At 54.4% G+C, this 12,674-nt stretch overlaps 7 protein-coding genes across 7 annotated transcripts; 2 read left to right on the top strand and 5 right to left on the bottom strand.

Annotated features, from left to right (window-relative positions):
* Positions 1-793: 793 nt before the first annotated feature.
* On the top strand, positions 794-2,007 carry PG998_014838 (oxidoreductase; the record flags this gene model as incomplete). The annotated part of the gene is made up of 3 exons (XM_066881654.1): positions 794-986; positions 1,045-1,440; positions 1,505-2,007. The coding sequence occupies 3 exons, from the start codon at positions 794-796 to the stop codon at positions 2,005-2,007; spliced, it is 1,092 nt and encodes a 363-aa protein (XP_066723199.1).
* A 230-nt stretch (positions 2,008-2,237) lies between these two features.
* PG998_014837 (uncharacterized protein) lies at positions 2,238-2,642 on the bottom strand (the record flags this gene model as incomplete). The annotated part of the gene is made up of 1 exon (XM_066881653.1): positions 2,238-2,642. The coding sequence occupies one exon, from the start codon at positions 2,640-2,642 to the stop codon at positions 2,238-2,240; it is 405 nt and encodes a 134-aa protein (XP_066723198.1).
* Positions 2,643-2,857: 215 nt separating this feature from the next.
* On the bottom strand, positions 2,858-4,336 carry PG998_014836 (phosphotransferase family protein; the record flags this gene model as incomplete). Its single annotated transcript, XM_066881652.1, has 1 exon — positions 2,858-4,336. One exon carries the CDS (start codon positions 4,334-4,336, stop codon positions 2,858-2,860), a length of 1,479 nt encoding a protein of 492 aa, XP_066723197.1.
* Positions 4,337-5,396: 1,060 nt separating this feature from the next.
* PG998_014835 (uncharacterized protein) lies at positions 5,397-5,576 on the top strand (the record flags this gene model as incomplete). Its single annotated transcript, XM_066881651.1, has 1 exon — positions 5,397-5,576. The coding sequence occupies one exon, from the start codon at positions 5,397-5,399 to the stop codon at positions 5,574-5,576; it is 180 nt and encodes a 59-aa protein (XP_066723196.1).
* A 1,499-nt stretch (positions 5,577-7,075) lies between these two features.
* PG998_014834 (uncharacterized protein) lies at positions 7,076-8,084 on the bottom strand (the record flags this gene model as incomplete). The annotated part of the gene is made up of 2 exons (XM_066881650.1): positions 7,076-7,835; positions 8,017-8,084. The coding sequence occupies 2 exons, from the start codon at positions 8,082-8,084 to the stop codon at positions 7,076-7,078; spliced, it is 828 nt and encodes a 275-aa protein (XP_066723195.1).
* A 1,080-nt stretch (positions 8,085-9,164) lies between these two features.
* PG998_014833 (major facilitator superfamily-domain-containing protein) lies at positions 9,165-11,020 on the bottom strand (the record flags this gene model as incomplete). The annotated part of the gene is made up of 5 exons (XM_066881649.1): positions 9,165-9,440; positions 9,514-9,699; positions 9,755-9,901; positions 9,960-10,116; positions 10,194-11,020. 5 exons carry the CDS (start codon positions 11,018-11,020, stop codon positions 9,165-9,167), a joined length of 1,593 nt encoding a protein of 530 aa, XP_066723194.1.
* Positions 11,021-11,554: 534 nt separating this feature from the next.
* On the bottom strand, positions 11,555-12,672 carry PG998_014832 (sodium/hydrogen exchanger family domain-containing protein; the record flags this gene model as incomplete). Its single annotated transcript, XM_066881648.1, has 3 exons — positions 11,555-11,925; positions 12,013-12,481; positions 12,556-12,672. 3 exons carry the CDS (start codon positions 12,670-12,672, stop codon positions 11,555-11,557), a joined length of 957 nt encoding a protein of 318 aa, XP_066723193.1.
* Positions 12,673-12,674: the final 2 nt, after the last annotated feature.

The following is a 12,674-nucleotide window of genomic DNA, read 5'->3' as shown; positions in this document are numbered from 1 at the left end:
AAGTTTCGATGCATTTTGAGTTTGCGGTGTAGTTCCAGTGGAAAGGGGTTCAAAATGAAGTGTAGTAATTTCAAGCAGTTGAAAGTGAAGGGGAGTTGGTGATGTCGAAGGCCAGCTTCAAGATGAGAATGTGTTTTTGGATGTCCTGGCTTGTTGAACATCTTCCGAAGCCAGAGATGAGTTGATATTTATAATCTGCTGTCAATACCCAAACCGCACTCGGAGCCCTGGCTTGACCAACTAGAGCATAGATATACTGACACTCACGCCGCAGACTCGCATAGGGTCACCGTTTCACGAAGTATCGCCACATCAGGTCTTGAGACATTTCTTTATCGTTGGTGGGCATTTTGGAGTTGCTGACACTATGATTTCCCCCTGAAGCCAACAACCTCGGCGAGATATAGAAAACAGATACCGGGGAACCGGGGATCGGCCTCATTGACGGTCATGATCGGCTTCAACCGTTTCAGGCGCTCTGCAGATGCAGTGTAAATTGAAAATGCTACTCGCCAAGCAAATCAGCAAATGTGAAACGTATCCATTCTCTCGGAATATTCACCAAAAATCCCGAGCCGGAGATATAGACATCTTCGGTGATTAGATCCGATGACGAAAATGTCCACTTTCTCTTCCTACTGAGGAGGCGTCACGTGCTTGACCCCACCATGTGAAGTGATATCGCCGATACGGAATAGAACACTGATAGTAGATTTCCCAATCCTCCACGCCAGCAACATCATAGCCGCTGTTGCTCAGACACCGCCCGAAACCTGCCCAGACTCATCATACAATGGCCCCTATCCGAGTTGGTCTCATTGGCCTGTCGAAGACCGGCTGGGCGCCGATAGCCCATCTGCCGTACCTCAAGGCAACCGACAAATTTGAGATTGTGGCCGTCCAGAACAGCTCCGTAGAGAGTGCCAGGAACGCTATCAAGCTTCACGGCTTGTCCGAGTCTACTAAGGCTTACGGCAGCTCAGAAGGTAGGAATTTGTTGACATCTCATCAACGACATCGGACAAGGTTACTGAACTTTCTCAGACCTTGCCAACGATCCCAATGTCGATCTGGTAGTATGCAGCACCCGCGTCGATAGACACAAGGAGTGCATTGTGCCGTCGTTGAAGGCCGGCAAGGACGTCTACGTCGAGTGGCCGCTGGGCAAGAGCCTGGCAGATGCGGAAGAGATTTCGTCCTTCAAGAAGCAAGACTTGGCCATTGTGGGGCTGCAAGGACGCCAAGCTCCCATCATCGCTACCGTCAAGGACTTCATTGCCTCCGGAAAGCTAGGGGATGTCATCAGCAGCACGTGGACTGGCTATGGTGGTATGGGAGGCGACGTTGCGCAGGAGGAGTACGCCTACTTTGCCGACAAAAGCGTCGGGGGGTCTCTACTCACCATCCACAGCGGACATGCGCTGGATTGGGTTCAGAAAGGTAAAGCTGCTTGAAAACACCATGCTGCCATGCCCGGACACGAGCTAATTATACATCTCAACAGCGCTCGGGTCGACTTTCGAATCGACCAAGACCCATGCTCTCCTAGCCAATCGCCGCCCCATCGTCAAACTTACCAAGGCGGATGGCACCGTCATCTCCGACAAACATCCTAAGACGAACGATGACACCATCTTCGTCCATGGCTCGCTGGCCTCCTCTGTCCCCGTGCAGTTCACAATGCATGGAGGACCCCCTTTCAAGGGGAACCCTGCACTGGACTGGCGCATACTAGGCTCCAAGGGCGAGCTCCGCGTCACGGCTTCTGGTGTCTTCCTCCAGATCGGCTACCCAGACCAGAAGATCGAGTTCTTTGACGCGTCGGCCGACCAGGTTACCGAGGTCTCCGTACAAACGGATAAGTGGGATGAGACCCTTGCGCAGCCGGCAGGAAACGTGGCTAGGGTTTACGAGCTCATTGCAGGAGATGCCGAAGCAAGGAAGTCCTTGTGCAGTTTTGAAGACGCAATCGAGAGACACCGGTTTTTGGAGAGTCTGGAAGGATGAAAAGGACCGCTTTGAAGTCACACACTTGGCAGTACAAGTAAGAACAGAAGAAATATCAATCGATTAGAGATTCGGCTGGACCTTCCTCTGTTGGAGGGGGAATTGAAAGTTCATTGATGTTAATACCAATAAGAAATGGAAGAGCCCCAACCATGGGGAAGGAAGCGCTGGAAAACACTTGATAAGACCCGTGGTGCCTAAGGTACTGCGGAATTTTGATGATGCGCCGTTTAATAAGCGGCACCACTACTACCAGCCGTCCATCCAGCGACTCCCGCAGCCGAGAGCAGCCCGGAGCTGACGAGACGGAAGAGGGCTTTGCGGGGATTGCCCTCGCGCCAGACGACCCAGCTATCGACGAGGCCGGCGTAGGCGCCCAGCACGGCGAGAACAGTGTCGCAGGCCGCGAACCGCCCCCGGAAGTAGAGCGCATACATGCACAGGCCCAGCGAGGTGGTGCGGGCGTTGGTCAGGTGCATGACCGTCGCCGCGGTGGGAGCGCTGGCGACGCGCTCGGGCAGGCCGAACTCGAGCATAGCGCCGCGGGGATCGAAAAATGTCCACAGACCGCCGAAGGTCATGGCCGTAGCTACGAAGAGCGCGGGGGTGTGGCGTAGTTCGAATTGATCAAACATGGTGAGTATAGGAATAGAAGAGAGGAGATGGGAATGTCAAGTATCAAACCGGTGAGATCGAAGATGAGAAATGGGGTTCTATTTCTATTTTGGCGTCCCTAGGTCTGCTTACTAGTGCTTACCAAGCTAAACGTGCCTTGCAGAACGTCGCTAAAGGGCCGCCAAGGCCCTGGTACCCCCAAGCTGAATAGTCCACTGGACGGCAAACTTCAACGTCAGATCATGAACCTGGCCAACTGGGCAGCTGCGTTATCGTGGTCCAACGTAACCAGACTTGCCTCCCTTTGCTGCTCCATTTTCATGTCGACTAAGCTCTCCATCGTCTCCCGTTCTTGTTGGGTGAGAAGACCTAGACGAGCACGGTGGTCTTTATCCTCATTTGGCCCAAAGAAGCGTTCATCCAAGTATCTCCAGTAGACAAAGTCGAACGCCCAACTACTTCTGGCTGCGTAGTTGATCATCCAGTTCTTGCTCTCCCAGCTTTCCCTCATCCTTTGCGAGAGCGGAAGTGTCGCCAGGCCACTAGCTGTTTCGTCGCCCGTTCTCATCTTCTGCTCGACACCCTCCAAAGCACGGAGGAATGTTTCTAGACGGGGCTTATAAGCCTCCATCCAGGGCACGTACGCACCAGGCCAGTTCTCGGGGCCCGTCAACAGGAGCCACCAAGGGGGGTCGGAAGAAAACTGCGGCGGTGCGGCGTAGACAAACTCCCAGTCTATAACGCCGACGACGCGTAGGTCCTTGTCGATCAAGACGTTGGACGGACGAAGATCCTCACAGAAAAGTCTGAAGGGAGACGTGGTGGTATCGGAAGCGTCCCCAGACTCAGATTGGGATGAAAGTTGACCCTTTGACGCGAGCCGCCGGAACAGCTGGCGAGCCACATACTTGTCGCGTGCATCGTCCTCGTCGTCGTCCTTGACAGCGTCATTACGCTGGAAGACGAACTGCGACAGATGCATGTCAGCCAAGGCTGAATACCACTCATCCGCGGTAGAGTACTGTTGGGATGGGAGGAGTGTCGGGGCGATGCTAGTGAACTCTACTAGAGAGTTCATGTTCTGGATGAGAGGCCGGCCTGAGATAGAAAAGCTTCCATCTCGGTCCTGAGTCAAAGATCCAACACGAGGAAACTCCAAGGTAAACAGCTGTAGCAGGATATCGGCCATCTGTCTGTAAAGAAATTCCAGCTTTTCCTCACTAATATCCGGGTCCAGCACATGGTCATCTTTGGGGTCGAGGGCTGGATCCTTGAGCGCTTCGGACATGGTTCTCTCATGTTCGACGTAGTCCATGATTAGAAACGGGCCGAGTCCAGCCGTGTTTTCTTCAGCTGTTCCGCAGTGGTAGATCTTCGGGATAGGTATTGTAGTGTTGTTCGAAATGTACCGCATCGTTGCCGCTTCATAGAGTACCTTCTCTTCGGGGAACCTGACGATCCCCTTGCAGGGAACCCTCATAGCTGCCGAAGAACCGTCTTCATACTCCAGACGATAGAAGGCGTTATATCCCCCTCTAATCGGCCGGTGAAGTTCTACAGCCTTCCCAGGCTTGTATTTCAGAATGAGGTCACCGACTGCTCTCCATATTTGAGCCTTGTTCACTGATATCTCCCAGGCCTCAGCCTCTTCATCGGCTCTCTCCCAGGCAAGGTCGTCCTTGGGGATATGAGGGGGTCTGAGTTTGGTGGGCATAGTGAAGACTTGACGGACGAAGCCGTAAAGTGATCAATATTCTGGTCGATAAGCCAAAAATGTGTGGTTCGTGATCAAAGGACATAAGTCTGATGTGTTGTGAAGGTAATGCTTGGGAGGAAGAGTGTGCCACGAGGGTGGGAGATGGAGAGACTTATAGTGAAAACCCCAATTCTTGCCCAATTGACACACGAAACTTTGTTGGTGCGTCACCATTGGCGCTATTCTACTTCCGGGGGGCTGCAGGACGAACATGCCATGCACAGCCAATGAAAGAGATCTATTCAGAACGCTGTTGGGAGTCGTTAACATCACAAGCTTGGAGTCGTTACCCCGCCCTAACATATGTAACTTCCAACAGCCATCATATCAAGCTGCTGCCTACCAGCGGTAGACGAATCGATAGATGCGGTTAGTATTCAGCCAAGCTTCGATGAGCCTCAGTCTCCATCTATATCGCCTAGACGAGTTCATTCTTACGACCTCTTAGTCACCCAGATGTAAATATTAACACCACCCGCTCACCAAGTTGAACAGAAACTAATTGCCTTTCGTACATTCCAAACTCTTAAACTTCATGAACATGATCTACCAACCGTTTCTTGATAAAGTTTCGTTGGATGGCAGAAATAGTTGGCAACATCGCGTTATGTAGCATATCTTTTCACACACACACGCGCGCGCGCGCATATGCTCGCTGTGGCCAGGTCAGCTTACCATCTATTCTTTGTTCTTTTCCAGTTCGATGTCAAGTTGCCGACCCAACCTAAAGAGAACCGGCCAACCAGCTATGTTTCAGACATCATATATACTAGAGGAATATCCGTAGAAGCTCAATAATATCTGTAAACATTAAAGACTCAGTCGCCCAAACCTTCACTACACATACTCCCGGCTCAGTCTAATAACACTACAACCGTTGAGTCAACTTCTCCAGCTCAGGGGAAGGAAGAACAGACCATATCACTATAACTCATCCACGAATTTGATAGTTGGTAAGTAAGTTATATCCCCACCACCATAATCTATTAATTCTAATTCTACTGTAAACTAGCCCAGAATGGATGACAGCTACAAGATTCCCACCGATGAGGAAGAGCGGCGTATGGTTGACGCAGCTGCAGAATCTAGAAAGCGACGTGAGGAAGCCGCTAAACACAAACAAGCCATCGAGATGGCCAAGAAGGCTGCAGAAAACTCTCAGCGGAGACGAGATGACAATAAGGTCAAAGATGTCTAGTCTACAGAGGAATTTCAATGTTGTCGATGAGCGACTCACCAACTTTTTGCTTTATTCTTTAAATCATGTCTGTCGTTACTTCTTTCTTTCTCTTTCGGTTCTATTTCGTTTTTTGCTCTTCGGTTCTATGTCAAGCTGTCAGCCCAGCAGAAACAACAATGTCTATCGTTAATATACACACATTATGCTGTGAAACCCATCGATTCAAAACGTTCACTTTCTCAAGGCGCAGGTATGCGGAAGTTAGGCACTGTCAATACATGTGCTGTTGAGTATCTGATGTGCATGCGATAGCCGTTGCCCGCGTCCATTTACGCGCCCCAGGTGTCGGCGCCAGCTTCGGCTGTTCGAAACAATAAATTCAGTCTACTTGGCTCTCTTACAAGTGGTACTCTGTGTGGCGCATACCATGTTGTCTTTCGCCGACTCTAGTATTGCCGAGTTTGCGGCTCTGTCTCAGCACACATTACTTGCCATCATCTTGGCACTTGGCGCACCCGTCTCCGCTTTAGCGGCTATTATACTGATTCCGCTAGCATCAAGCCTCCTCGGGATCTACCTGGCGCCTCTGCCGTGATGGAGGCTTGGCAGAAATACAGACTTCCTGTCATTCTAGCCAGGTAGGGCGGCATGGCATGAGCGTATCAGGTGATAGCTAAGGTAAACCCCAAGCGCCACAAAGGAGAGTGTGGAATGGGAACCACGAGGTTCTTCGCGTAGGTCTTGAGGCCTCAGCTGGGTAAATGCTATCGCCGCATTACGGATATTACGACCTGCAAAGACAACAAAGCCAGGCCTGGACTCGAAAGCACCGACAACTACGGCTGAGGCTGGCTCCGCTATTGAGCGACAATTATAGTTGCCCCTGGATTGATGACGGGTCTAGCCCAGATACCCGTCCGAGCTTGTGGTAAGCTTAAGCGCTCCGGGCCCCGTGCTACACCCAATCAATACTAGTTCCGCCCGAGTAGCGCACCGGAGCAGCTCTTTTCAGCCAGCCACAGTCGCTCTAGAGGCCCGACTATTGCTCTATTTGAAATTGGGTGTTTTTTCTCCAGGAATCCCACTCTCGCCAAGTCTCTCAATGCTGTCAAGCTTGAAGCCCGAAGCCCAGATGCATACGCGTATCCTCCGTGAAAGTCATATCCCCGGGCTTCAAAATGGCCAGTCCATGATTATAAGTGCCTGCCGCTCTGGCACTCCTTCCAGAGGGAACTACTCTTTTTCACCACCACCCGCAAACAAACTCGGCTGGCAGTGTGCCGCTCCCGCACACCATGTTTGCGCCTGCACTCCTCCTCGGTCTCTTCGCCGGCATCGCCACTTCTTTGCCCAATGATAGATTGTCTGCCAGGGTCACCGTCAAGGCAGGCAACCCCTTCGCTGCCGTGTGTAAGCTCGATGCCTGCCTCGAAGAGGTCGTTGCCTCGGGCCTTCCCACCCCAAGCAAGGCGTTGCAGGACTGCTCCTCGTTCCTGCAGACGACGGTGACACCGAGCTCAACCTATACGAGCACTTCCACCGTGACGGCGAGCCAAGCACCGGTCACCGTCACCGTGACTCAGACACAGCCCGTGTCGAGCACCACGTTCGCCATCGATAACGAAGTCGACACGAGTATTTCGACCATTGTCGTCACGCAGACTACGATCCAAGGCACTTCGACAGTCACCAACCTGGTCCCAACTACCACCACGGCAACCGTCGATGTTTCTACTACCGTTGTTGACGTCGTCGGCGAGACGGATACCGTCACCGCAACTTCGGAGACCACCTCGACCTCGGTCGAGACGAGCCGCGTGACTGTCACGGGGCTCGAGCTCATCTCGACCACCGTGACCGAGACATCTACTGCGGTCCAAACCCAGTTCACGACCGTTACCCAAACGCTCCCCCAGAAGCGGGATGTGCCCAAAAAGGGTCGCTGTCGTAACACGCAGCTGACGTCGCTTTCGAGCCTGCCAGCCTCCCCCAGCACACTGTCCTCTACCGCCACGGAGAGCGCGTCCGGTGTTGTTCCGACGGCTTCGGGATGCGCCAATGCTGCCCAATACGCATCTGCCTGTTCGTGCGCGTACGTTACGCCGTCGACGACAACGGCGGCTGCCTCTACCGTCGTCACTACCGTGACCGAGACACAACAGGTCGCGCAAGTCACCGTCACCGCGACTGTCGTCACTAGCATCCTCTTTACCGAGACAAGTACCAGCAGGAGCACGACCGGATCCACACAGGTCGACACGACAACCGTCGGCGAGACTGCCGTCGTCACACAGACTCTCTTCTCCACGGATGTGGTGACGGAGACAAAGGTGGACAGCACTACCAAGACCTCAACGGTCACCACTTTCGTCACGACCACCACCGGGGTAACGAATGTTGTTCCCACCACTACCGTGGAGACGGTACCCGCCACGCTGTCTAGCACCGCGACCCTCACCGAGACCGTGGTCGTCGGCAGTACGACGGTGGCGACCGCGACCGAGACTCTGCTCCCATCCGGGTCATCTTGCCCCCGTCCACCGCTGGCCTGCCCCCAACCGACGTTTTACATCCAGGTGGCCAACGGCACCTATGCAGGCTGGAGGGCCTACATAACCACACAGGTCCAGCCCGGCCTGGTGCGCACCTCCACCAACAAAAATGTGTGGTCCACCTTCACCATTGACGCCGGGGGCGCGCTGATCTCCACCAAGTACAACACCCGCGTTCACGTAAACGTCCAGTCTGTCGACTTCAGCGCCATGTATAGCTATATCCAGCAGCCCAACATAACCCCGGGGTACCAGCCGTTCTACGCGCAAGCCGGCTGCGGCCCCACCTGCCCTCCCACGACATCTTCGTCATCGGGGGGTGTTTTTGCCGGCGACGACTGGGAATTTTGGCACAGGCAACAGCTGGGGCATCTGTAACGGAGTGCTGGTGTCCGTTGTCAACGGGAGTGATGGAGGCCGCTGCTCCACAGGCTCGAATATATTCCAGCCTGTGGCCGTGAACTACATTGCCGTCTGATCCAGGGATACGCGCCATCACCTGGTTTAATTTGGTGCATAACCCATTGCAAATGTACATAGTGGGTGAGCTAGTTGAATCTGGCAAATCCAATTCCGGGGCCTAGCGTGTCATATACCACCTAGACAGACATCATAGCTTGCTGTCAGCAGGTAGACGGCCGTTTGCACCGGTTATTTGAGGGACAGCGGCACTGACAGTACTATTTTCATAAGAGATTGTCCATCACATAATTATAATATCACCACCTTACCTAATACAAGATCTAAGTGACCGAACCAGAACAGTGAATTGCTCATATTCACTATATATCAGAATTAGCACCCGCGAGAAATGATGCCATTTTCTGTAAAATGATACTTAGTCTCTGAAATAGCATAAACCACCATGTGCTGTATAATAGAAAGTTAAGATGGCATAGTAGCCATTCCTATACCGCTGTCACTGATTCAAGTGTTAACCATGAACCTGAGACTCTTCAGCAGCTCTGGTGGCACTGCATATGTAGGATCAAAGTCTTTCGTACCCGCCCCTGCATTCCGGCCCCGCCGAGTGATCACGCCGCCACATCTAGCTCTAAGCCTCCTTAATATGCCCTTGAGTCTTGATCTTGAGCAGTGGTACCAGTAGCAGGCTGACGAAGCTCACCGCCGTCGCGAACCAGAAGAGCGCAGCGTACGGCTCAAAGGGGTCGTGGGCGTAGTAGCCGGTGGTGGCGGGCTTTTCCGACACGCTCGCAAAGAGCGCGGCGCATATGCCCAGACCGAGGACCGTGGCCAGCTTGATGGTCGTCTGGAACACGGAGCTGGCTATGGACTGCTGGGTCTTGGGCAACGAGGACACGACGTACATCTGGGGCGACACGATGTATGAGCATACTGACTCTTACTTGGTTCAAGTGTGAAACATGCAATATATGACTCACATTGACGACATTGAATTCAAAATCGGTACCAAATACCACGATCACGAAGGCTGGGAAGGTGAAGGCCCAGTACGAGGCGCCCGAGCGTTGGACCGCTGCCAGCAAGAAGGAAATGGTGAAGCCAGCGGCGCCTATTCCCATCAACAGCTTGTTGGAAACTTTGTGCAAAAGTCTCCCGGCGAGTACCTGGGGACGTTAGGTTGTCATCATTAAGGATGGTGCTAAGCGGCTGAACACTCACATTGACCACAACTCCGGTCACAGCGGCTGGAATCAGGCAGACGGCAGTTATCAGCGCCGAGTATCCGAAGATATCCTGGAGGTACAGTGCGCTGAAGAAGAATAGGGCTGGAAACGACAGGAAGCCGAGTAGCAGAATGCCCAGAAGCTGGTGTAGCACATTAGTATACGTTGTGTATTAACATCCTTGGTCTGGGATGACTTACAAGACTGAACTCCCTGTCGCGCCATACTCCCATGGGCATCAACGGGTACGGGAAGCGTGTCTCCCACCACACAAACGCGACCAGCAGAACTGGGCCCAAGACGAGGAATGCGATGATGTAGGGAGTTCCCCAGCCTTGAGGTGAATCAGGCCCGACACTTTATATTTGTTCTGGAGTTAGCCAGTCACGCAAGTGGAAAGCCAATGATGAGGTCCAAACTGCCAATGTACTTACCTGATACCAGCGGTGAACAGGCCGATTCCGCACACAGCCAATACAACCCCCACGAAGTCGAACTGCCGCAACGACTCCCTGTTGAAAGGCAGCTTCTCGCTATCGTCGGGCGGCACCGTGAAGCAAGCGATGACGGCGACGGCGGCGTAGATGATGGCCAGCAGCCAGAAGGACGCCGGCCACCCGCCGATCTGCGAGGCGACGCCCGAGAAGACGGCGCTGACGGCGAAGCCGAGGTGGTTGCCGGAGCTGAAGCAGGCGAACGCGTAGTTCTTCCGCTTGGACGGCTGCTCGTAGATGCTGCCCAGGATGCCCTGGGCCGAGGGGATGATGGACGCCGACGTGAGGCCCATGACGGCGTTCAGGACGATGAGACTAATGGCGTCCCGCGTGAAGCCCGTGGCGAGGGCGAGGGCGGCGAAGATGAAGAGGCTCGCCAGCAGGATGCTGCGCCGGCCGAACATGTCGGCCACCTTGCCGAAGAAGAGCAGGAACGAGCCCGACGTCAGGCTGGACGCGGCGATGACCCACGTCAGCTGGGACGTGGTCATGCCGAGGCCGGCTTTGATCTCGGGCGACACGATGAGGATGCTCCCCTGCAGGAAGCTGGGCATGGCGATGCTCATGGTGGTCGTCAGCACGAACAGGATCTCGTGGGCCAGGGAGCGGAAGGCGGCCGGACGCGCATTGGGGTCGCGTTCCGGGTTGGCGAGGGCAGCCGCCTCTGAATCGTTCCCTGCAGGCGGCGTCTGGTAGCCGACGCCGTGCGTTATAGGCACCAACTCGATCATGTCGCCAGCAGCGACGGCCGCCGCGGTTTCTGTCATAGTGGCCATAGTTGATAGAGGTCCCCAGCTTGGGCAATGGTAATAGAGGGACTAGGTAGGTGACATTGAGGGTGTATTGGCTTGAAAGAGAAGTGAAGAAGCCGATAGTGACTGACGACTTCCGTGTCTTATATATGCCGATAACCGGAGGTCACGGATCTGACAGTGAGACAACCCACGCCTTGTACGCACGCCATGTCTCATTATGAACCGCTGTGGGATTGGCGCCACGGCCTGAAGTCACTGAAGCACCCCCTGTAGCGGGGTAAGTAAACGAGCGGTGCAGCAGCGACAACAGCACCCGGTTGGCCAATCCACCCAAACTAAAAAACGACAGACACTGACGGTGAATGGCACGACTGCTCTTACGATGTGAATCATCCACCGCCAATTTGACAAGACAATCTTTCCCAGTCTGGTATTTTGGAGTGTCAGGAATGAATGACTTTGATCTCTGTTCTACTTGAGTCTATTTGTGATCGTCAAAACATATTTCGAATGCCGATGATGGCCCCCAAACCACATGGACGTCAATCACACTTCATTGCAAGTAACAACACACGCTTTTGGTTTCGATGGTGCCTCTTCGTCTCCGCTCTTCTCCTCCATGACTTCAAACACCACCGACGAGAACTGCGGCTTGTGCGGCGCCTCCCTTCGCGGCGGTTCCACGGTAGGCAAGGTCTCGGCCTGGCAGTCGGGCCGCGTGAACCGATTGAAAGCAATGAAGGTGTCCCGGTCGCCCGCCACGGCGTTGTTGGGCGTCGCGACGTGCACGCTGCGCCGTCGCATCGGCTCCGTGTCGTCGGTGACCGGGCGTACCCCGCAGAACCCGTAGACGCAGTTCAGGATGGGTATAGACAGCCCGTGGACGACGATGGAGAAGAGCGCCAGGAAGTAGACGACTGGAAATCACGGAGATGGAGGTAAGCATAAACGCGACAGGCAGGGGAGGTAGGCAATAAGGGAGCGAGGGAAGACTCTTGGCTTACCGGGGCCGATGGACTTTAGCAGCGCCTGCATGCTCGCCGACGGATTCGCCACCCCCAGCAGCACTATGGTGGTGTGCTCCAGGTAGTAGATGGCACCGACGCCGATCGGGCCAAAGTAGCCCATGAAGACGGCCTCCTTCCAGCTCCGCATCACGTGCGGCATCATGCGGTAGCACGCGAGCAGCGCGGGGATGCGCCGGAACGCGAGCACGAGAAGCCCGAGGGCGAGGAGGCGCGGCCACGTGATGCCCGTCGTGGCCGCCTGGTCGAAGTTGGGCCACGGTACCGTCACGCCGATGTACATGAAGCCGGCGAAGTTGAGGAGCACGTCGATGCACGAGTTGACCTCGTCGTGCCGCCGCTTCGCCTCGGCGAGGAACCGGCCGTCCCAGTTCAGGGCGCAGCCGGCGACGAAGCAGGCGAGGAGATCGCTGGTGCCGATGGCACCACACGTGCCCAGGACGAAGAACTAAGTGGTAGGCGTCAGCGCCGGTGAGATGATAGATGCCAGAGAAAGGGGGTTATTTTTTCTTCGAGACTCACACCCAAAGCGCACGGGAATAGGAGGTAGCTCTCCGTGTCGATCCACTTCCTAGATAAAGACAGTTCCACCGCCTTCCGCGCACAATAGCCCACGACCGCACCATACACAATGGCCAGCA

This window comes from Apiospora kogelbergensis (assembly GCF_038363985.1).
Source record: "Apiospora kogelbergensis strain CBS 113332 chromosome Unknown utg000016l_segment0_segment0, whole genome shotgun sequence".
Lineage (NCBI taxonomy): Eukaryota > Fungi > Ascomycota > Sordariomycetes > Amphisphaeriales > Apiosporaceae > Apiospora > Apiospora kogelbergensis.
This window is presented reverse-complemented; position numbering and strand designations above follow the sequence as displayed.